General features: G+C 50.2%; 1 protein-coding gene across 2 annotated transcripts in view; it reads right to left on the bottom strand.

Moving 5' to 3' along the window:
* Positions 1 to 22,204, bottom strand: part of MTHFD1L (methylenetetrahydrofolate dehydrogenase (NADP+ dependent) 1 like) — a 309,383-nt gene that overhangs the window by 166,569 nt on the left and 120,610 nt on the right. For both annotated transcript variants that reach the window (XM_040429522.1, XM_040429523.1), the window contains exon 19: positions 4,338 to 4,406. In XM_040429522.1, the coding sequence (XP_040285456.1) occupies positions 4,338 to 4,406 (69 nt within the window). The remainder of the gene's footprint in view (positions 1 to 4,337; positions 4,407 to 22,204) is intronic.

Genomic DNA, 22,204 nt, shown 5'->3' with positions numbered 1-22,204 from the left:
ACCCCTCCGGGAAAGCAGCCCCCATTCGGAGGAAACACTACCACACAATAACCTCCAAACAAGGCCCACACCATAACATACACCAGGTGGGAGAGGGAAAACAAACACGCCGGAGGGGACACACAGACAGAGCAAGGGAAACGATATAATAAAGAAGGGTGGCTCACACAGACTAAGACATTCAGCCAGGGAGCAGAGCTCCTACACAGACTGACAAAATCAAACTGACCACAGTCTCCAACACACACTGCTTAAAAAAATAAAGGGAACACAAAAATAACACATCCTAGATCTGAGTTAATTAAATATTCTTCTGAAATACTTTGTTCTTTACATAGTTGAATGTGCTGACCACAAAAATCACACAAAAATGTAAAAATGGAAATCAAATTTTTCAACCCATGGAGGTCTGGATTTGGAGTCACTCAAAATGAAAAGTGGAAAAACACACTACAGGCTGATCCAACTTTGATGTAATGTCCTTAAAACAAGTCAAAATGAGGCTCAGTAGTGTGTGTGGCCTCCACGTGCCTGTATGACCTCCCTACAACGCCTGTGCATGCTCCTGATGAGGTGGCGGACGGTCTCCTGAGGGATCTCCTCCAAGACCTGGACAGTCTGTGGTGCAACGTGACGTTGGTGGACAGAGCAAGACATGATGTCCCAGATGTGCTCAATTGGATTCAGGTCTGGGGAACGGGCGGGCCAGTCCATAGCATCAATGCCTTTGTCTTGCAGGAACTGCTGACACACTCCAGCCACATGAGTTCTAGCATTGTCTTGCATTAGGAGGAACCCAGGGCCAACCGCACCAGCATATGGTCTCACAAGGGGTCTGAGGATCTCATCTCGGTACCTAATGGCAGTCAGGCTACCTCTGGCGAGCACATGGAGGGCTGTGCGGCCCTCCAAAGAAATGCCACCCCACACCATTACTGACCCAATGCCAAACCGGTCATGCTGGAGGATGCTGCAGGCAGCAGAACGTTCTCCACGGCGTCTCCAGACTCTGTCACGTCTGTCACATGTGCTCAGTGTGAACCTGCTTTCATCTGTGAAGAGCACAGGGCGCCAGTGGCGAATTTGCCAATCTTGGTGTTTTCTGGCAAATGCCAAACGTCCTGCACGGTGTTAGGCTGTAAGCACAACCCCCACCTGTGGACGTCGGGCCCTCATATCACCCTTATGGAGTCTGTTTCTGACCGTTTGAGCAGACACATGCACATTTGTGGCCTGCTGGAGGTCATTCTGCAGGGCTCTGGCAGTGCTCCTCCTGTTCCTCCTTGCACAAAGGCGGAGGTAGCGGTCCTGCTGCTAGGTTGTTGCCCTCCTACGGCCTCCTCCACGTCTCCTGATGTACTGGCCTGTCTCCTGGTAGCGCCTCCATGCTCTGGACACTACGCTGACAGACACAGCAAACCTTCTTGCCACAGCTCGCATTGATGTGCCATCCTGAATAAGCTTCACTACCTGAGCCACTTGTGTGGGTTGTAGACTCAGTCTCATGCTACCACTAGAGTGAAAGCACCGGCAGCATTCAAAAGTGACCAAAACATCAGCCAGGAAGCATAGGAACTGAGAAGTGGTCTGTGGTCACCACCTGCAGAACCACTCCTTTATTGGGGGTGTCTTGCTAATTGCCTATAATTTCCACCTGTTGTCTATCCCATTTGCACAACAGCATGTGAAATTGATTGTCACTCAGTGTTGCTTCCTAAGTGGACAGTTTGATTTCACAGAAGTGTGATTGACTTGGAGTTACATTGTGTTGTTTAAGTGTTCCCTTTATTTTTTTGAGCAGTGTATAAGGAGGCCTTAGGTCTAGAGTTGTTGCGATACCAATTTTTTGATTCAGTTTCGATACCATGAAAAAGTATTGCGATACTCGATACCATGCAAAAAAATAAAATAAACCAAAAAGCCACGTGCATTCCGCATTTAAAAAAAATAATAAAAAATTCTGTTCCGGCGTTCACCGCATAGATTTTTTTAAAATATTTTAATAGTTTTGACTTTTCTGACGTGGCGATATGTAATATGTTTATTATTTATACATTTTATATGTGAAATTGGGAAAAGGGGGTGATTCATACTTAATGTTTTTTTTCTTTTCCTTTTTTTTACACTTATTTAATAACCATTTCCCCCCTTAGGGACCAGAACCTGGGATCTTTCATCCCTTGTCCTATTCACCCTGATAGATCTCTATCAGGGTGAATAGGACTTCACACTGTCCCTGCTGCCCTGTGCTCTGTGCACAGCATCAGGGATGTTACCATGGCAGCCAGGGCTTCAGTAGCATCCTGGCTGCCATGGTAACCGATCGGAGCCCCAGGCTTATACAGCTGGGGCTCCGATCAGAAGCTGCCACTGCACCACCAACGAGGGGGAGGGGAGAGGACCCTGTGGCCACTGCCACCAATGATTTTAATACTGGGGGGTTGAGAGGGGCGGCGCACTGTGCCACCAATGATTTTGATGGGATGGGGGGTTGAGGGGGGGGGGGGGGGGGGTCACACTGCACCACCAATGATAATTACCCCTTAATACAGGAGGCGGGTACTGGCAGATCAGCGGCAGTTAACCCCTAAGGTGCCGCACCTGAGGGGTTAACTGCCGCTGATCGCAGCTCCCTGTCAGAGGCAGGGTGTCGGCATTGCGATTCTGCTGCCGGCACCCGCCTCCTGTATTATGTGTTAAAGACGCGGGTCCATACTTTCAGTATTAGGCTACACAGAGCGGCGCCCAGCGATGTCCCAGCACTTACTATTAGTCCAGGGCGCCGCTCCATTGGCCCTCAGTGCCCCATTACTGTCTCCTCTCCTGCTCCACATGCTAATTATCGGAGTGATGGGGAGGAGACATCAGCTTCACTAGTGGGCGTTCCTCCTCCCTGGCTGTAGCGCTGTCCAATCGCAGCGCAGGAAGAAGGAACGCCCACTAGTGAAGCTGATGTCTCCTCCCCATCCCTCCGATAGTAATCAGCATGTGGAGCAGGAGTGGAGACAGTAATGGGGCACAGCAGGCGAACGGAGCGGCGCCCAGGAATAATGGTGAGTGCTGGGACATCGCTGGGCGCCGCTCTGTGTAGGAAAAGTCGCATCATTGGTGGCGCAGTGCGCCCGCCCCTCTTCTCATTGGTGGCAGCACAGGGGGGGAGGGAGGACTGCTTCCTTCTCCCCTGTGCTGCTGAGGGAACATGAGCGCGCTGAGAGCAGTGCGCTGACTGCGCTCATGTTCAGAGATACTAGACTGCGCAGCAGCGCAGCCCAGTATCAAAGAAATGGAAATCCCGGTATCGAATCGATACCGGGACAAAAGTATCGATTGGGTATCGAAATTTCGATACCCGCAACAACCCTACTTAGGTCACACCCACCACACCTAGCAAACACACCTTAACCCCGTGCACACCAAACGGAGAAAGTGCACACATACAAACACACATTGCCAGAGGCAACCGCATGCATTGACAGCAAGCCACCTAGCAACAAGCTCAGGCTGCTACGCTGCCAACACCACCATGTTGCCAGCAGCAACCGCACGTGAGGCTACCAACTAACAGCCCTCACCTGCGGTAAACAACCAAACCTGGCCGCTGGCAACTGTGTGCGGCTCTGAGAGTCACGACCATGACCATAGTCGTGACAATAGGTTTGGTAGTGGGATCTGCCAGTCCACACCCTTCCAGTACATGTGTTGTCTTTTTCCTGGGGTAATCGCAGGTGAGGCCTGCTGTAATCAAGGAGAGATAAAACCAACCCTCTGTATGTCAGTCTGAGGAGAGAGGAATTGGAAAAAGGCCTAGAGAGGCTTTGGGTGGTCTCAGCCGGGAGGGCTGAGGGACCACGAGGCTGTGTAGCCGGATCTCTTCCCTGTCTGAACTTGTGTTCGGTGAGCAGATATGCTAAGGATTGGAGCTTGAGACCCTGTGAATAAGCTGTGCTTAGAGGAGAGTCAGAGAAAAGAACTTTGTATTAGTTAGAGCCCAGACGGGCAGGAGTTTATTTTATTCTGTTTTGTTTGTGCTGGTGCCAAAATAAATGAGCATTTGGACTCTAAATCCACTGTCTGATGAGATGTATGATTGCGACCCCCTGAGAGCGATCTCTTACAGCTGTCCACAAAACTTAAATCTGCAAAATATGTATCATGTACATAATTGGTTTAGATTAAAATTATGTCTATCATTTCTGGAGGAATGCCTTTTCTGGAGGAAGTATTTTCCATGAAAAACCATCTTTTCTTATGATAAAATAAAAATGATGCAGCTGACATGTTGCCAAAAAACACTGCAGCAGAAACAGGCGATTACGTGTTTACAAGGGTTCACTTACCTCCAATGTTTGCATCAGCGTTGGCTTTATGGCATCCTTCATCAGAACAGCTAAAGCACCTGTAATGCCCTGAAAACATGAAACAAAATTAATTAGACATTAGGATTCAATAGTTTAATGATTTCAGTTACTTAAAGGGATCAGAAATGTCTGGTAGTGTCTTATTCCTCATCCCTGACTCCATCCCATCTGGATTGGAGCTATGAGTACTAATACAGCGCAGCCTTCTCGACTGTTTCCATATACTGAAGCATCCCAGACCACAACATCTAGACGGAAGGAAGTTGTGGGAGGGGGGGCTGTCATTCTGAGATGGGGATGCCCCTTTAAGTTGATGTAAACTAAATAGGTTAAGGCTATCTGTACACAGATGTGGGATGGCTTGCAGAATTTCCACACCAAATACTGCATGCATTACTTGTGTTTTTTGGTGCGGATTTGAAGCAGTTTCGCTGCAGAACTCACCCTTCTATTGAAACGGGTCAAATTTGCACCAAAAATCGTACAAACAATTGACATACTGCAGATTTCAAACTGCAATTTTTTTAAAGAAAAAAGCAAAGCGCACAAGACATTTCTCTACTCTCAAACACATTGCTGGTAATCTGTATTACGCTGTGGTTTTTCCCCACACGAGAATCCACATGGAAAAAACGTGCATAATCCGCAATCTGTGTAGGTGGCCTAATAATTAGGAGCTGTGCCGTCTTAAACGCGGGGCAAAAGGGGCAGCTGCCCTGGGCCCAAAAAAAATCCAGGGGGCGCTAGCAGGGCCGCACCACCAATTAGGCAAAGTGATGCGATGGCCCCAGGAGGCGCAGCCCTGGTGACAAGTGGGGGGCGGTCGCAGGGAGATGAGCGCTCATATCCATAGTCCTCTGTATCGCCATCCTCAGGACAGCAATACAGATGTGCTGCGGCGGGGCAGGGGAGGGAGAGGTGTCTTCCTTCCCTGTTCCTCTGATAGGCTGCAGCCTATCAGAGACCGATGCAAGCGGCGTGATGACGTCAACGCGCCGCCTGAGCCGTACAGCGCGGGACACAGGCCGGAAGAGGCCTGCATTGCATCACTGCCAGCCTGATGGAGGTAAGTATAAGTGTTTATTTTTTTTATATAGTACTACTTACTGGCACATGATTGGGGGGCATCTATGGGGGCACTTGTTATTGGCACATGATTGGGGGGGAACTTCTTACTAGCACATTATTTGTGGCACATTATTGGGTGGCACTGAGGCACTTCTAACTGGCACATTGGGGGCTTCTACTGAGGCCACAAAGAAGGGGTATTTTATATGGGGGGGGGGGGGGCTCTGTATAGAGGCATTTTATATTGGGGCACATTATGGTGGGTACTATGAGGAAAGGAAGAGGAGTACTATGGGCTCATCTATTGGGGCACTAAGAAAGGGTATTTTATACTGGCACATTATGGGGGCACTATAGGGACATTAGCTCAACTGAGGGCATTAGAAGGGGGTATTTTTTGCACTGGCACATTATGAGAAGAATTATTACTATTGGGGGCATTATGATGGGCTTTATTACTACTGGGGGTCTATGGGGAACATGATTACTAGTATGGCACTATGGGAGCATTATTACTTCTGGGGCAGAGTGGGGACATGTTGGGGGCACTGTAGGAGCACTATTACTACCATGTGTGCTCTAGCAGAGAATTATTCCTATTGGTGGGACTTTTGGGAGCACTATTACTGTGGGGGCACCTTGGCACAGTATCAGCTTACCACTATTTTGGGGGGGACATTCTGTTTACACCATTAGTGTCAGGGGCACTATTTGCTAGGCGCAGTTATTTTAGAGCACTGTGTGGCAATAATTATTGAAGGGCACTATCTGCATGGTACTACTATTATCAGGGGGTTTATATGTTTCTGCAGTATAGTATTTGGGAGCACAGCGGCACAGTATTGGGGGTGGTAGGATGATTTGTCTAGAAGATGGGAGGATGATGGAAAAGTAGTAAACTAAGATTTTGTCGGTCAAACTGCAGAGACGAGAAATGGCTGAAAAATGGTGGTCTGGTCTGAAGGGAGAAGATGAGGAAAAAGAACATCTACATCAAAGAGACGTCACTGGAGAGGTATGGGGCGCTGTATTACCCTGCATGTAGGGGTGGATGGAGGGGTTAGTAGTACAGTACTATCTGCACATTGTAAAAAAATTAAAAAATTGAAAAAGTAATCTGCAAAATACTATATTTTTGTGTCAGAAGTTGTGCTTTTTTAATTTTTAGAATAATGATACAGCCATTTTATTTGATACTTTTGTGCTGATTCTTCTCCCCCCCCCCTCTCTATATTAAGGGACACTATAGTCACCAGAACCACAACAGCTACACATAGTAGTTCTGGTGTCTATAGCAAGTCTCTGCAAGCATTTTAATGTAAACACTGCCTTTTCAGAAAAAAAGGCAGTATTTACATTACTGCCAAGGAACACCTATAGAGGCCACTCATCATTATTAAAGGTTACTACTCTACGAGGTGTGTGGATTTTTTTGGCGTGTGTTGTGGTGGAGGGTGTGATTGCATGCTAGGGTGTGGGAGGGTGGGATCCAGGGGGCCCAAGTAAATTCTTGCCCAGGGTCCAATCAATATTAAAGACTGCCCTGATTAGGAGGAACTGGTCTCTGACCTGGTCAAGCAGGATATATATATATATATAGCAGCAGTGTTGGACCGAAGTATCAAAGGTACTTCAATCTAACTATATTCAGTTCTACAGCCGATCTTCAGAGTACCTGGCTTCAAAGGCTCACTGTGCTGAGGCTCCCAAGAGCGAGCCTCTGAAGCCAGGTACACTGAAGATTGGCTCACTGTGCAGATGCCGAAAATGAAACAGAACGGCGCAAGCACCAAGTCTCAGGCACATCATTCCTGAAAAAAGAGAAGCAATGAAATGTCTATCAGGGGGAAAGAAGCAGGACGGGGGCGCAGCTAATTTGGATACGCTGACAGAGAAGAATAAGTTGTTTTTTGCCAAAGTTTTCTATCGGATGAAATAAGCAAAGACATTGTTAGAGACATGATGACTATAGCTGTGAGGTACAGCGGGTGGGTTCCCTTTAAATATCGAGCTTCAGTCATAGTCCAAAGCAGTAAATTGACTTGTATGCAATCTTGTGCACTACAGCCATCACTCCATAGTTAAAAATTAAATCCAAAGTGTAACAAATGTAGCTTCAGCCCTAAGGGGCTCATGCACACAAATGTATTTTTTGTCTATGTCCGTTCCTTGTTTTTTGCAGCCCGTATGCAGAACCATTCCCTTTAATTGGGCTGCGAAAAAAGGAAACCGGCTTAGTGTGCATTCCGTGTATGTCCGCTCCACAAAAAAAAACAAAAAAAAACAAACAAAAAACACACATGTCCTATTATTGTCCGCATTACAGACAAAGATAGGACGGTTCTATTAGGGGCCAGCCGTTCTGCAAAATGCGGAATGCACATGGCCAGTATCGGTGTTTTGTAGTCAATTTGCGGACTGCAAAACATCCAACGGTCGTGTGCATGAGCCCTTACTTGATAGCTTGTCAGGAGCAGAGATGCACGCTACATAAAGGCATTTTTACATATGTTAACATTTAGAAGGATATATAGTTAGAAATCTATTTTGCATGGTCGGTTTCAAACAGTGTATACTACACATTGCTTTTAGGGATAATACATGGAGAGGTATTCTAGGAATGTAAGCTGCCAAAGTTAATAATCCATTAAATATGCACATCAAATAAAAGCCTATAGATAGAAGTTCAATCACTGGACATGTTTATAATGCGCAAAAACTGAACCATCATTCACACGGTTTACTATTCATTTCAATTTCATGTATTCTTCATTTTGATGGCCCAATGTGTCCCCCACCTAAAGAAAAAAAAAGTATATATTAAATGGTTTATGGAATTGGTTTTCTAGTGGACCAGGTATAATTATCAGTACATTGTTGGTAAGGGTAAGCGCCAGGGACAAGGGAGGTTATTTTATGCCCATTTTACCGATTTCCCCGCCATATTTCCACCTTGCCTCTGCTGCCCTACTAATATTTTCCTTTATTACTTATTTAGTCTATCGGACATGGTTTGCTTTTTTTGTATTGTATTTAAAAGGAACAAAGTACAGTAGTATTCTCTTCAATATATTTATTAATGATCTCGTAGAAGGCTTGCATAGTAAAATACCAATTTTCACAGATGACACTAAACTGTGTAAAGTAATTAACACTGAAGAGGACAGTATACTACTACAGAGGGATCTGGATAGATTGGAGGCTTGGGCAGATAAGTGGCAGATGAGGTTTAACACTGACAAATGTAAAGTTATGCACATGGGAAGGAATAATGCAAGTCACCCGTACATACTAAATGGTAAAACTCTGTAACACTGACATGGAAAAAGATCTAGGAATTTTAATAAACAGCAAACTACCATACCGTAAGCTGCAAAAAACAGTGTCAGGCAGCTGCTGCAAAGGCCAATAAGATAATGGGTTGCATCAGAAGGGGCATAGATGCCCGTGATAAGAACATAGTCCTACCACTTTACAAATCACTGGTCAGACCACACATGGAGTACTGTGTACAGTTCTGGGCTCCAGTGAACAAGGCAGACATAGCAGAGCTGGAGAGGGTCCAGAGGAGGGCAACTAAAGTAATAACTGGAATGGGGCAACTACAGTACCCTGAAAGATTATCAAAATTAGGGTTATTAACTTTAGAAAAAAGACGACTGAGGGGAGATCTAATTACTATGTATAAATATATCAGGGGTCAGTACAGAGATCTCTCCCATCATCTATTTATCCCCAGGACTGTGATGAGGGGACATCCTCTGCGTTTGGAGGAAAGAAGGTTTGTACACAAACATTGAAAAGGATTCTTTACGGTAAGAGCAGTGAGAATATGGAACTCTGCCTGAGGAGGTGGTGATGGTGAGTACAATAAAGGAATTCAAGAGGGGCCTGGATGTATTTCTGCAGCGTAATAATATTACAGGCTATAGCTACTAGAGAGGGGTCGTTGATGCAGGGAGTTAGTCTGATTGCCTGATTAGGGGAATAAAAAAATTCCTTCCCGACTCCAAAGTAGGGAAAATTGGCTTCTACCTCTTTTTTTTGCCTTCCTCTGGATCCACTTGCAGGATGACAGGCCGAACTGGATGGACAAATGTCTTTTTTCAGCCTTATGTACTATGTTACGATGTTACTAGAAAATGTAATTTAATAAAATTCCCAATTCTGATCAATATCTTCCTCTCCTTTGTATCTATAAAGGTATCTTGTTAATGATAAATGCATAAAGAATTCTTCTAGATCACTTTGGCCAGCCCCGCCATTCAGATAAACTGTAGAGTAGACCAGTCTCTGACTGCCTCTACAAGAATTCTCCTCCACAGGTGTTTTGCATAGAAGGCCAGGGATGCCAAGCCCTGCCCCTTAGGGTGCATTCACACACCGTAATCCTGGGTCGCATCCTTTCCGCAATTCTGCAGAATGGGTACGGACTGTATAGTTCGGGTTCGTACCGAATTTTGGGGTGTCCGTGACACGGACCCGAACATTTTCGTAAAAGTCCGGGTTCGGTGTTCGGCGCTTTCTTGGCGCTTTTTGAAAGGCTGCAAAGCAGCCAATCAACAAGCGTCATACTACTTGCCCCAAGAGGCCATCACAGCCTTGCCTACTATTGGCATGGCTGTGATTGGCCAGTGCACCATGTGACCCAGCCTCTATTTAAGCTGGAGTCACGTAGCGCCGCACGTCACTCTGCTATGATCAGTATAGGGAGAGGTTGCAGCTGCGACGTTAGGGCGAGATTAGGCAGATTAACTCCTCCAAAAGACTTCATTCTGTGATCGATCTGCAGCTGTGGATCATTGAAGTGCTATTATTGACTTGCTCACTTTTTTGAGGCTGCCCAGAGCGTTTTTAGATCACTTTTTTTCTGGGGTGATCGGCGGCCATTTTGTGACTTGTGGTGCACCAGCACGAGCTATCACCAAGTGTATTTAACCATCGATAGTGTGGTTATTTTGTGCTATATCCTACATCAGCTGCAGGCTGAGCCTGTGTCACCGAAGTGCATTTAACCATCAACAGTCTGGTTATTTTTTGGCCATATATTACATCAGGGGCAAGTTGAGCCTGTCACCCAGCGCCTAAAAAATAGACCTGACATTTCTATTCAACCAAATCTGCAGTTTTAGCTGGTCAAGTTATTTGTAGTGACCGTCAAAGCAGACTTTTTGTTCTGGGTTGAAAAAGCATTCCCAAATTTGCCATTCTGAAAATAACTAGTTTGTGGTATTTCAGGCCTACTTGAAATCTATCCCAAAAAGAAAAACTTACATTTAAGTTATTGATAGTATCATTCAGAAAAACCTAAGACACACGCTAGCGTGCTGATAGAAGTGTCATTCTGTGATAAACCTATAACTGTCACACAGCGCAAAAAAAAAACAGGTCTCACATCTCTATTCAACCAAATCTGCACAGTTTTAGCTGGTCAAGTTATTTGTAGTGACCGTAAAAGCAGACTTTTTGTTCTGGGTTAAAAAAGAATTCCCAAATTTGCCACTCTCAAAATTGTGGTGAACGGGAACAATGAGGAAAACATCTAATAAGGGACGCGGACGTGGACATGGTCGTGGTGGTGTTAGAGGACCCTCTGGTGCTGGGAGAGGACGTGGCCGTTCTGCCACAGCCACACGTCCTAGTGAACCAACTACCTCAGGTCCCAGTAGCCAGCAGAATTTACAGCGATATTTGGTGGGGCCCAATGCCGTTCTAAGGATGGTAAGGCCTGAGCAGGTACAGGCATTAGTCAATTGGGTGGCTGACAGTGGATCCAGCACGTTCACATTATCTCCCACCCAGTCTTCTGCAGAAAGCGCACAGATGGCGCATGAAAACCAAGCCCATCGGTCTGTCACATCACCCCCATGCATATCAGGGAAACTGTCTGAGCCTCAAGTTATGCAGCAGTCTCTTATGCTGTTTGAAGACTCTGCTGCCAGGGTTTCCCAAGGGCATCCACCTAGCCCTTCCCCAGGGGTGGAAGAGATAGAATGCACTAACGCACAACCACTTATTTTTCCTGATGATGAGGACATGGGAATACCACCTCAGCACGTCTCTGATGATGACGAAACACAGGTGCCAACTGCTGCGTCTTTCTGCAGTGTGCAGACTGAACAGGAGGTCAGGGATCAAGACTGGGTGGAAGACGATGCAGGGGACGATGAGGTCCTAGACCTCACATGGAATAAAGGTCGTGCCACTGACTTTCACAGTTCGGAGGAAGAGGCAGTGGTGAGACCGAGCCAACAGCGTAGCAAAAGAGGGAGCAGTGGGCAAAATCAGAACACCCGCCGCCAAGAGACTCCGCCTGCTACTGACCGCCGCCATCTGGGACCGAGCACCCCAAAGGCAGCTTCAAGGAGTTCCCTGGCATGGCACTTCTTCAAACAATGTGCTGACAACAAGACTCGAGTGGTTTGCACGCTGTGCCATCAGAGCCTGAAGCGAGGCATTAACGTTCTGAACCTTAGCACAACCTGCATGACCAGGCACCTGCATGCAAAGCATGAACTGCAGTGGAGTAAACACCTTAAAAACAAGGAAGTCACTCAGGCTCCCCCTGCTACATCTTCTGCTGCTGCCGCCTCAGCCTCTTCTGCTGCTGTTGCCGCCGCCGCCTCGGCCTCTTCCTCCGCCTCTGGAGGAACGTTGGCACCTGCCGCCCAGCAAACATGGGATGTACCACCAACACCACCACCTGCGTCACCAAGCATCTCAACCATGTCACACGGCAGCGTTCAGCTCTCCATCTCACAAACATTTGAGAGAAAGCGTAAATTCTCACCTAGCCACCTTCGATCCCTGGCCCTGAATGCCAGCATTTCTAAACTACTGGCCTATGAAATGCTGTCATTTAGGCTGGTGGACACACACAGCTTCAAACAGCTCATGTCACTTGCTGTCCCACAGTATGTTGTTCCCAGCCGCCACTACTTCTCTAAGAGAGCCGTGCCTTCCCTGCACAAACAAGTGTCCGATAAAATCAAGTGTGCACTGCGCAACGCCATCTGTGGCAAGGTCCACCTAACCACAGATACGTGGACCAGTAAGCACGGCCAGGGACGCTATATCTCCCTAACTGCACACTGGGGAAATGTAGTGGCGGCTGGGCCCCAGGCGGAGAGCTATTTGGCGCACGTCCTTCCGCCGCCAAGGATCGCAGGGCAACATTCTTTGCCTCCTGTCTCCTCCTCCTCCTACTCAGCTTCCTCCTCCTCTTCTTCCACCTGCTCATCCAGTCAGCCACACACCTTCACCACCAACTTCAGCACAGCACGGGGTAAACGTCAGCAGGCCATTCTGAAACTCATATGTTTGGGGGACAGGCCCCACACCGCACAGGAGTTGTGGCGGGGTATAGAACAACAGACCGACGAGTGGTTGCTGCCGGTGAGCCTCAAGCCCGGCCTGGTGGTGTGCGATAATGGGCGAAATCTCGTTGCAGCTCTGGGACTAGCCGGTTTGACGCACATCCCTTGCCTGGCGCATGTGCTGAATTTGGTGGTGCAGAAGTTCATTCGCAACTACACCGACATGTCAGAGCTGCTGCATAAAGTGCGGGCCGTCTGTTCGCGCTTCCGGCGTTCACACCCTGCCGCTGCTCGCCTGTCTGCGCTACAGCGTAACTTCGGCCTTCCCGCTCACCGCCTCATATGCGACGTGCCCACCAGGTGGAACTCCACCTTGCATATGCTGGACAGACTGCGCGAGCAGCAGCAGGCCATAGTGGAGTTTCAGCTGCAGCACGCACGGGTCAGTCGCACTGCGGATCAGACCCACTTCACCACCAATGACTGGGCCTCCATGCGAGACCTGTGTGCCCTGTTTCGAGTACTCCACCAACATGGCCAGTGGCGATGACGCCGTTATCAGCGTTACAATACCACTTCTATGTCTCCTTGAGAAAACACTTAGGGCGATGATGGAAGAGGAGGTGGCCCAGGAGGAAGAGGAGGAAGAGGGGTCATTTTTAGCACTTTCAGGCCAGTCTCTTCAAAGTGACTCAGAGGGAGGTTTTTTGCAACACCAGAGGCCAGGTACAAATGTGGCCAGACAGGGCCCACTACTGGAGGACGAGGAGGACGAGGATGAGGAGGAGGTGGAGGAGGATGAGGATGAAGCATGTTCACAGCGGGGTGGCACCCAAAGCAGCTCGGGCCCATCACTGGTGCGTGGCTGGGGGGAAACACAGGACGATGACGATACGCCTCCCACAGAGGACAGCTTGTCCTTACCTCTGGGCAGCCTGGCACACATGAGCGACTACATGCTGCAGTGCCTGCGCAACGACAGCAGAGTTGCCCACATTTTAACGTGTGCAGACTACTGGGTTGCCACCCTGCTGGATCCCCGATACAAAATTGGATTTTTTGTACTCACCGTAAAATCCTTTTCTCGTAGTAGGCATTGGGGGACACAGCACCATGGGTATATGCCCAGCTGCCACTAGGAGGCTGACACTAGAAACAAAAAAAGTGTTGGCTCCGCCCAGGTGGGCTATACCCCTCTGCAAGAGCCGAGATACACCAGTCGGTATAAAAGCAGTAGGAACGCCACACCTGAACAAACAGAAACTGAACGCCAACAAGTCTTCAACTGGGGAGACCCAACGACCACAAATCGCCGGGACCACAAACGAGAAGAAAACAAAACAATGGGCGGGACCTGTGTCCCCCAATGCCTACTACGAGAAAAGGATTTTACGGCGAGTACAAAAAATCCAATTTTCTCGTGCATGGCATTGGGGGACACAGCACCATGGGACGTCCCAAAGCAGTCCCTGAGGGAGGGAAGAAGAACGCCATGTCGCCAGTCTAAAGCACAGCTGCTTGCAGAACCTTGCGCCCCAGGCTAGCGTCAGCGGAAGCCAGGGAATGAATATGGTAAAACTTAGAAAAAGTGTGAACTGACGACCAGGTGGCGGCCCGGCAGACCTGGGAAGCAGAAGCCTGATGACGCACCGCCCAGGAAGCCCCAACTGCCCTAGTAGAATGAGCGGTCAACCTGGAAGGGGGAGCACGGCCCTTTGCGATATAGGCCTCCTTGACAGCCGACCGAACCCAGCGAGAGATGGTGGCCTTGGAGGCAGGCAAACCCTTACGAGGACCCGCCGGGACCACGAAAAGGGAATCCGAACGACGGAAAGGTTCCGTGAGACGAAGGTACAGGCGGAGAGCCCGAACAACGTCAAGGCGATGGAGGGATCTCTCCCTAGGGTGAGAAGGATTAGGGCAGAAAGAGGGAAGGACGATCTCTTCATTGATATGAAAAGAGGAAACCACCTTTGGAAGGAAAGAGGGAACGGGCCGCAACACCACCTTGTCCTGATGAAAAACCAGGAAAGGTGAACGGCAAGAAAGCGCCGCCAGTTCGGAAACCCGGTGGATGGAGGTGACCGCCACTAAGAAGGCCACCTTGAACGAGAGAAACGACAGAGAAACCTCTGCCAGAGGCTCGAAGGGAGAAGACTGAAGGGCGTCAAGGACGAGATTCAGGTCCCACGGCTCCACAGGAAAACGAAAGGGAGGGGCTCGGCGAGCGACACCCTGGAGAAAAGTCCTAACCTGAGCCCGGGACGCTGGAAAAGGACTGAGAGAGCCGAAATCTGTCCTCTGAGAGAGGCCAGGCGAAGACCCTTCTCAAAACCGGCCTGAAGGAAGGCCAGAACATTAGGTACAGAGAATCGGAGAGGGCGGAAACGCCCAGACTCTCACCAGGCAAAATACGAGCGTGAAGCATCGTCTGAATGACAGAATCCGAGAGGCCACGGGACTTCAAGACCGCGGTCTCAACAGCCACGCCGTCAAACGAAGTTGAGGTAAATTCGGGTGGGACAGAGGGCCCTGTGAAAGGAGATCGTGGCGCAGGGGAAGCCGCCACGGAACGTCGGCGAGCAGAAACACCAGATCTGCGTACCACGCCCTGCGGGGCCAATCCGGAGCCACCAGGATTGCCGGAACCCGGGCTGCCTTGAGACGCTTGAGCACTCGGGGCAGGAGAGGAATGGGGGGAAACAGGTATGGGAGGCTGAACTGAGACCAAGGCAGAACTAGGGCGTCTACCGCGAAAGCCTGGGGGTCCCTGGACCGCGCGACATAGCGCGGGACCTTGTGGTTGAGACGTGACGCGAAAAGATCCACGTCCGGAGTTCCCCATCGGTGACACAGTTGGAGGAACACCTCTGGGTGTAGAGACCATTCGCCCGGGTCGACTAGCTGACGACTGAGGAAGTCTGTCGCCCAATTGTCGACCCCGGGAATGTGCACTGCGGAGAGGACGGGAACGTGGCTCTCCGCCCAGCGCAGGATGTGGGAGGCCTCCTGCAAGGCCATCACGCTCCTGGTGCCCCCCTGGAGGTTCAGATAAGCCACGGCGGTGGAATTGTCCGTTTGAACCCGGACAGGGAGACCGCGAAGACGTGGGGTCCAGTGACAGTGCCAGGAAAATCGCCCTGAGCTCGAGCACATTTATCTGCAGGGAGGACTCCTGAGCAGACCAAAGACCCTGGACTGAGAGAGAGTCGAGGACCGCTCCCCAACCCGAGAGGCTGGCGTCCGTCGTGACCACCTGCCAAGTGGGGGGAAGGAAGGAACGGCACAGGGACACCGTCCGAGGAAGCAGCCACCAGGCAAGGTCCTGGCGAAGCTGAAGAGGGAGACGAACCAGGCGATCGAGGTCAGCTTGGGAGAAACACCCGCCCGAGGCGAGTGTCGAAAATCATGCCCAGGAAGGGCATCCTCTGGCATGGGACGAGGGAGGACTTGGAGTGGTTGACAAGCCACCCGAACTGAGCAAGAGCTGAGAGGGTGATGTGCAGGCTGGACAGGTTGTCCTCCAATGACGGGGCCCGAATCAGAAGGTCGTCCAGGTAAGGTATCAAGGTGACCCCCCTGGCACGAAGAAGGGCCATGAGAGGCGCTAACACCTTGGTGAAAACCCTCGGAGCAGAGGCCAGGCCGAAGGGCAGGGCCACGAATTGGAAATGAAGAGAACCTACCGCGTAGCGAAGGAACCTTTGGTGGGAGGGGGCAATGGGGACGTGGAGATAGGCATCCTGAATGTCGATGGACGACAGGAACTCATCCGACTCCAAGGAGGCGATCACCGACCGGAGGGATTCCATACGAAAATGACGGACCCGGACAAAGCGGTTTAACGCCTTTAGGTCCAGGATAGGACGGAGTGAACCGTCCTTCTTGGGGACCGTAAACAGATTCGAATAGAACCCCCGGAAGCGTTCTGACTCTGGAACCGGAACGATGACCCCTAGAGAGTGAAGGGAACGAATGGCCTGAAAAAAAAATTCTGCCCCAGAGGGGGACCTGGGAGGCGACGTCAGGAAGAACCGACCTGGCGGAAGATCGGAGAATTCGATCCTGTATCCGGAGGAAACTACCTCCAGAACCCAAGCGTCTTCCACACTTGCTTGCCAGACGTTCTGAAAGGCGAGCAGACGCCCTCCCACCTTGACAGAGTCATGCAGAAGGGGGCTTAGTGGACTGGGGGCGAGCAGGCTTGGGCTTGGCATGCCAGGAGGGCTTGGCCTTAAAGGAAGGCCCAGAGGCCTTCTTGTCAGATCGGGCAGGGGGGGGCCCGAAAGGACTGCGCCCGAGAGGACGACCCAGGGAAGCGACGGCGGCGAGGCTGATTCTGGGTTAGAAGAGAGCTCTTACCACCAGTGGCCTCCGAGATGAGTTCTTCCAGACGCTTTCCAAAGAGCTTCCCACCGAGAAAGGGAAGGGAAATCAGAGCCTTCTTGGAGGCGGAATCTGCCGCCCAAGAACGAAGCCAGATGGTGCGGCGGATGGCCACAGAGTTAGCGGCCGCACGGCCCGATCAGCGGGCCGATTCCATAGAGGCATCGCAAAGAAATTTGGACGCCTGGTAAATTTGAGAGGCAAGCACCTCCAGTTCCCCCTGGTCCGAGTCTGGGGGAAGAGCGCGGACAAGTTGTTTTGCCCAGATAGCGCAGGCCTTAGCCACCCAGGAGGCGGCAAACGCAGGGCGGATAGCGGCGCCCGCTGCAACGAAAACGGACTTGGCTAAGGAGTCGACCCGTTTGTCAGCGGGGTCCGCCAAAGAAGCCGCGTCAGCCAGGGGAAGGGTAGTAGCCTTAGCCAGGCGAGCAACCTGAGGATCTACCTGAGGAGGAACCGTCCAGGTATTTACAGATTCCTCAGAAAAAGGATAGGGGACGTCAGAAGCCTTAGTAAGATGAAGGCGCCGATCAGGATGACGCCACTCCTTAGCCAGAAGCGCGTCCAGATCCTCGTGATTCGGGAAGACCACAGTGGAGCGCCTAGACCGGCGGAAGGACACCGACTCCAGGGAGGAGGAAGAAGGAACGTCCTGCACATGGAGCGCATCACGGACGGCCTTGATGAGGTCCTGAACGGCCGCAGACATCGCCGAACACCGCTCTGATTCTGAATCAGAAGCGGAGCAGTCCCCAGGAACGGCGGAAGCGGCTGAAGAAGAAATTTCGCCCGACTCAGACCTAACCGGGGAGTGATCCGGGGTAGCTGAGGAAGAATGGGACCCGGCCGAGGCAGCGCGAGGTCGCTTGCTGGACCTCGTACCAGAGCGGGAACGGACATCCCGGGCGGGGGGGTCCCTGCCCGAGGCGGCCGCAATCTGAGCGGGCAGACGGTCCAAGGACTGCGCTAGGGATTGGGAGAGGCTGGCAAGGTTACCTATGGCCTGGGATAGGGTGGCAGCCCATTCTGGAAGGACCGACAAAGAGGGGGCCGCAGGGGCGGACTGGGTGGGCCTGGAGGGAAGGCACTGCACGCAGAGAGAGGAAGACTGATCGCATGGAAACTTCCTATTACACACTGAACAGGCGTAATGAGTGGAAATGGCGGCAGGGGGAGAGGGGGCCCGACCAGAAGAAGACATGAGGGCGATGGAGGAGCCTGCAAAGCAAAAAAGGAGTCAGCCAGAGGCCGCCTACCAGACCCAAGGTGCTGTGTCCCACAGAAACACGTCCTGAGAGCCGAGACGCAGGAGAAGCCGCAGAAGCGACAGCTGCAGGCAGGACAGGAGCCGGTAGTAGAGGAAGACACACACCCCCAGCAGCCCGCGCTGGCGCTGGATTGGAAGGAAAAAAACGCGCCTCCCAGGGCGCCACCCACAGAGGGGAGGGAGAAGCGAAAAGCCCGGGAAGGCAGAAGGCGGAGACGGAGCTCCGCCCCACGTGACCTGCGGCCTAGGCAGGGGAAAAAAGCCAGGGCCTCGAGTAGAAAAACGCCGCCGGAGACGGACGCCCGCGATCGCGGTAACGGCCGGAGGCAGCAGCAGAAGCGGGGACGCAGTGAAGGCTAGGTAGGAGCAGGAGGAAACCCGTAAGTACGGGAAGGAGCCGACAGAAAGAATCGGCCGTCTTAAAGGGCCAGGCCCTAGAAAAAAGGGGGCCCCAAAAGAAATTTTTTCCACGAAAAAAGGATGCCCAGCAAGCGTGCAGTGCCCCCTGCAACTAAAAGGGGAACCAGAACAAGAGGGGACACAGGGGGGGATCACCTGAACATGGGGGGGGGGTGAGTACAGGATACTGCCATACTCACCTTCCGACGTTTTCAGGCGCAGCAATGACCACCCCCTCGGCGGACTCAACACGGGAGCCGTGGGTCCGCCGGAATTCCACTGCGGAAGCAGATAAGTGGGGACTGGGTGGTTGCCGGGTACCTGAGTACGCGCCCGCAGGGGGGCAACTAAGTGGATCACGATGGAGCCACCCCTGCATCAGGAAGAAACCTGTAGAAAAAAAAAAATAAATAAATAAAATTAGCAGGATGACCTGCAAAACAGGTCATGTCTGCCTCCTACGGACATTAGAACTAGACTGGTGTATCTCGGCTCTTGCAGAGGGGTATAGCCCACCTGGGCGGAGCCAACACTTTTTTTGTTTCTAGTGTCAGCTGGGCATATACCCATGGTGCTGTGTCCCCCAATGCCATGCACGAGAAAGACAATGTGCCCACCTTACTTCCTACACTGGAGCGTGATAGGAAGATGCGCGAGTACAAGCGCACGTTGGTAGACGCGCTACTGAGAGCATTCCCAAATGTCACAGGGGAACTAGTGGAAGCCCAAGGCGAAGGCAGAGGAGGAGCAAGAGGTCGCCAACGCAGCTGTGTCACGGCCAGCTCCTCTGAGGGCAGGGTTAGCATGGCAGAGATGTGGAAAAGTTTTGTCACCACGCCACAGCTAACTGCACCACCTCCTGATACGGAACGTGTTAGCAGGAGGCAACATTTCACTAACATGGTGGAACAGTACGTGTGCACACCCCTCCACGTACTGACTGATGGTTCGGCCCCATTCAACTTCTGGGTCTCCAAATTGTCCACGTGGCCAGAGCTAGCCTTTTATGCCTTGGAGGTGCTGGCCTGCCCGGCGGCCAGCGTTTTGTCTGAACGTGTATTCAGCACGGCAGGGGGCGTCATTACAGACAAACGCAGCCGCCTGTCTACAGCCAATGTGGACAAGCTGACGTTCATAAAAATGAACCAGGCATGGATCCCACAGGACCTGTCCATCCCTTGTGCAGATTAGATATTAACTACCTCCCCTTAACAATATATTATTCTACTCCAGGGCACTTACTCATTCAATACTATTTTTAATTTCATTTTACCATTATATTGTGGGGCAACCCAAAGTTGAATGAACCTCTCCTCTGTCTGGGTGCCGGGGCCTAAATGTGTGACAGTGGCCTGTTCCAGTGGTGGGTGACGTGAAGCCTGATTCTTTGCTATGACATGAATACAGATTCTGCGCTGACATAAGGCCAGATTCTCTGTTACGGGACCGCTCTCCTCTGTCTGGGTGCCGGGGCCTAAATGTGTGACAGTGGCCTGTTCCAGTGGTGGGTGACGTGAAGCCTGATTCTCTGCTATGACATGAATACAGATTCTGCGCTGACATAAGGCCAGATTCTCTGTTACGGGACCTCTCTCCTCTGCCTGGGCCTAAATGTGTGACAGTGGCCTGTTCCAATGGTGGGTGACGTGAAGCCTGATTCTCTGCTATGACATTAAGACAGATTCTGTGCTGACATAAGGCCAGATTCTCTGTTACGGGACCTCTCTCCTCTGCCTGGGTGCCTGGGCCTAAATGTGTGACAGTGGCCTGTTCCAGTGGTGGGTGACGTGAAGCTTGATTCTCTGCTATGACATGAAGACAGATTCTGCGCTGACATGAAGCCAGATTCTCTGCTATGGCATGAAGAGACTGATTATCTGCTGACGTGAAGCCAGATTCTCTGCTATGGGACCTCTGTCCAATTGATATTGGTTAATTTTAATTTTTTTAATTTTTATTTTAATTCATTTCCCTATCCACATTTGTTTGCAGGGGATTTACCTACATGTTGCTGCCTTTTGCAGCCCTCTAGCTCTTTCCTGGGCTGTTTTACAGCCTTTTTAGTGCCCAAAAGTTCGGGTCCCCATTGACTTCAATGGGGTTCGGGACGATGTTCGGATCGGGTTCGGATCCCGAACATTTCCGGGAAGTTCGGCCGAACTTCTCGAACCCGAACATCCAGGTGTTCGCTCAACTCTAGTACGGACCCATTCATTTATTTAACCCTTTTCTGACAGCGATTTTTCGTTTTTGCATTTTTGTTTTTCGCTCCCTGCCTCCCCAGAGCCACAACTTTATTAATTTTTCTATTCACATAGCCGCATGAGGGCTTGTTTTTTGCGGGACAAGTTGTACTTTCTAATGCCACCATTTAATATTGCATAGGATGCAGTGGTAAGCCATATTCTGACCCCCATAACTTTTTTTTATAGTTAGGTCTACGGAGATGTGTGGGTGCTCCTTTCTTGAGGGACGATCTGTTTTTGAAAATACCATTTTGGGGTGTCTATGACTGATCACTTTATATAAAATTTTTTTGAAGATAATGATGAAAAAAAATGGCAAGTCGGACATTTTTTATTTCCTTTATGCCATTCACCGTATGGGATTTTTTTTAACATTTTAATAGTACAGGCATTTGAAGTGATGCCCATGAGTGATGCCCATGATTTTATTTTATTTATTATTTTTTGGGGGGGGAAGGGGGCAATTACAATTTTTATATTTTTCTTTTTTTTTTTTTTAAACATAAATCACTATATCCCAGTTCAGTGCTGCCACCTGCTGGCCTGTACTGGAATATACTAATAATGAGCCTGTAAGCGGCTCATTATTAGAACAGGGCGCTTTCCCCAATCTCCACCGAGGGAAAGATTGCGCCCTCTCAGACGCTGTGGTCACATTTGACCACGGCATCTGAGGAGTTAAATGTCCGCAGTAGGCATTACTGCCAATCGTAAACATTAGCTGTGGGTGTCTGCTGTATGAAACATGTACGGCAGACGTAGGGAAGGGGTTAAAGAGTCACTGTACATTCACACAATTTAATAGAGAATGGAGTAAAGTCATTAATCTGATAGAACTGATTCTACATGGCTTCTAAAAAGCAGATAAGCTCCTGTGTGTCTTTGTGATCTCTCCCTCAGCTGCTTTCTGAGCACCAAGCATAGTGGGAAGTAAAGGAACTGGGGTCACTTCAGTACAGTACTGGCAAATTCCACAGAAGGGAGATACCCCCTGCTTGTAATAGAAATGCATCTAGCTGTGCAAATAAAACAGAATACTATGGCTGAGAGACATTGGGGAAGCCCAAGACGACCTATTCCTTCACAGTTCTGATTCTACAATGAAGCACAGTCCTTATGGAAATTTTTCTTGAAGATTCAGGTACGCTTCAGGATGCTCATGAA

This window comes from Bufo bufo, chromosome 4 (assembly GCF_905171765.1).
Source record: "Bufo bufo chromosome 4, aBufBuf1.1, whole genome shotgun sequence".
In the NCBI taxonomy this organism is placed as follows: Eukaryota; Metazoa; Chordata; class Amphibia; order Anura; family Bufonidae; genus Bufo; species Bufo bufo.
This window is presented reverse-complemented; position numbering and strand designations above follow the sequence as displayed.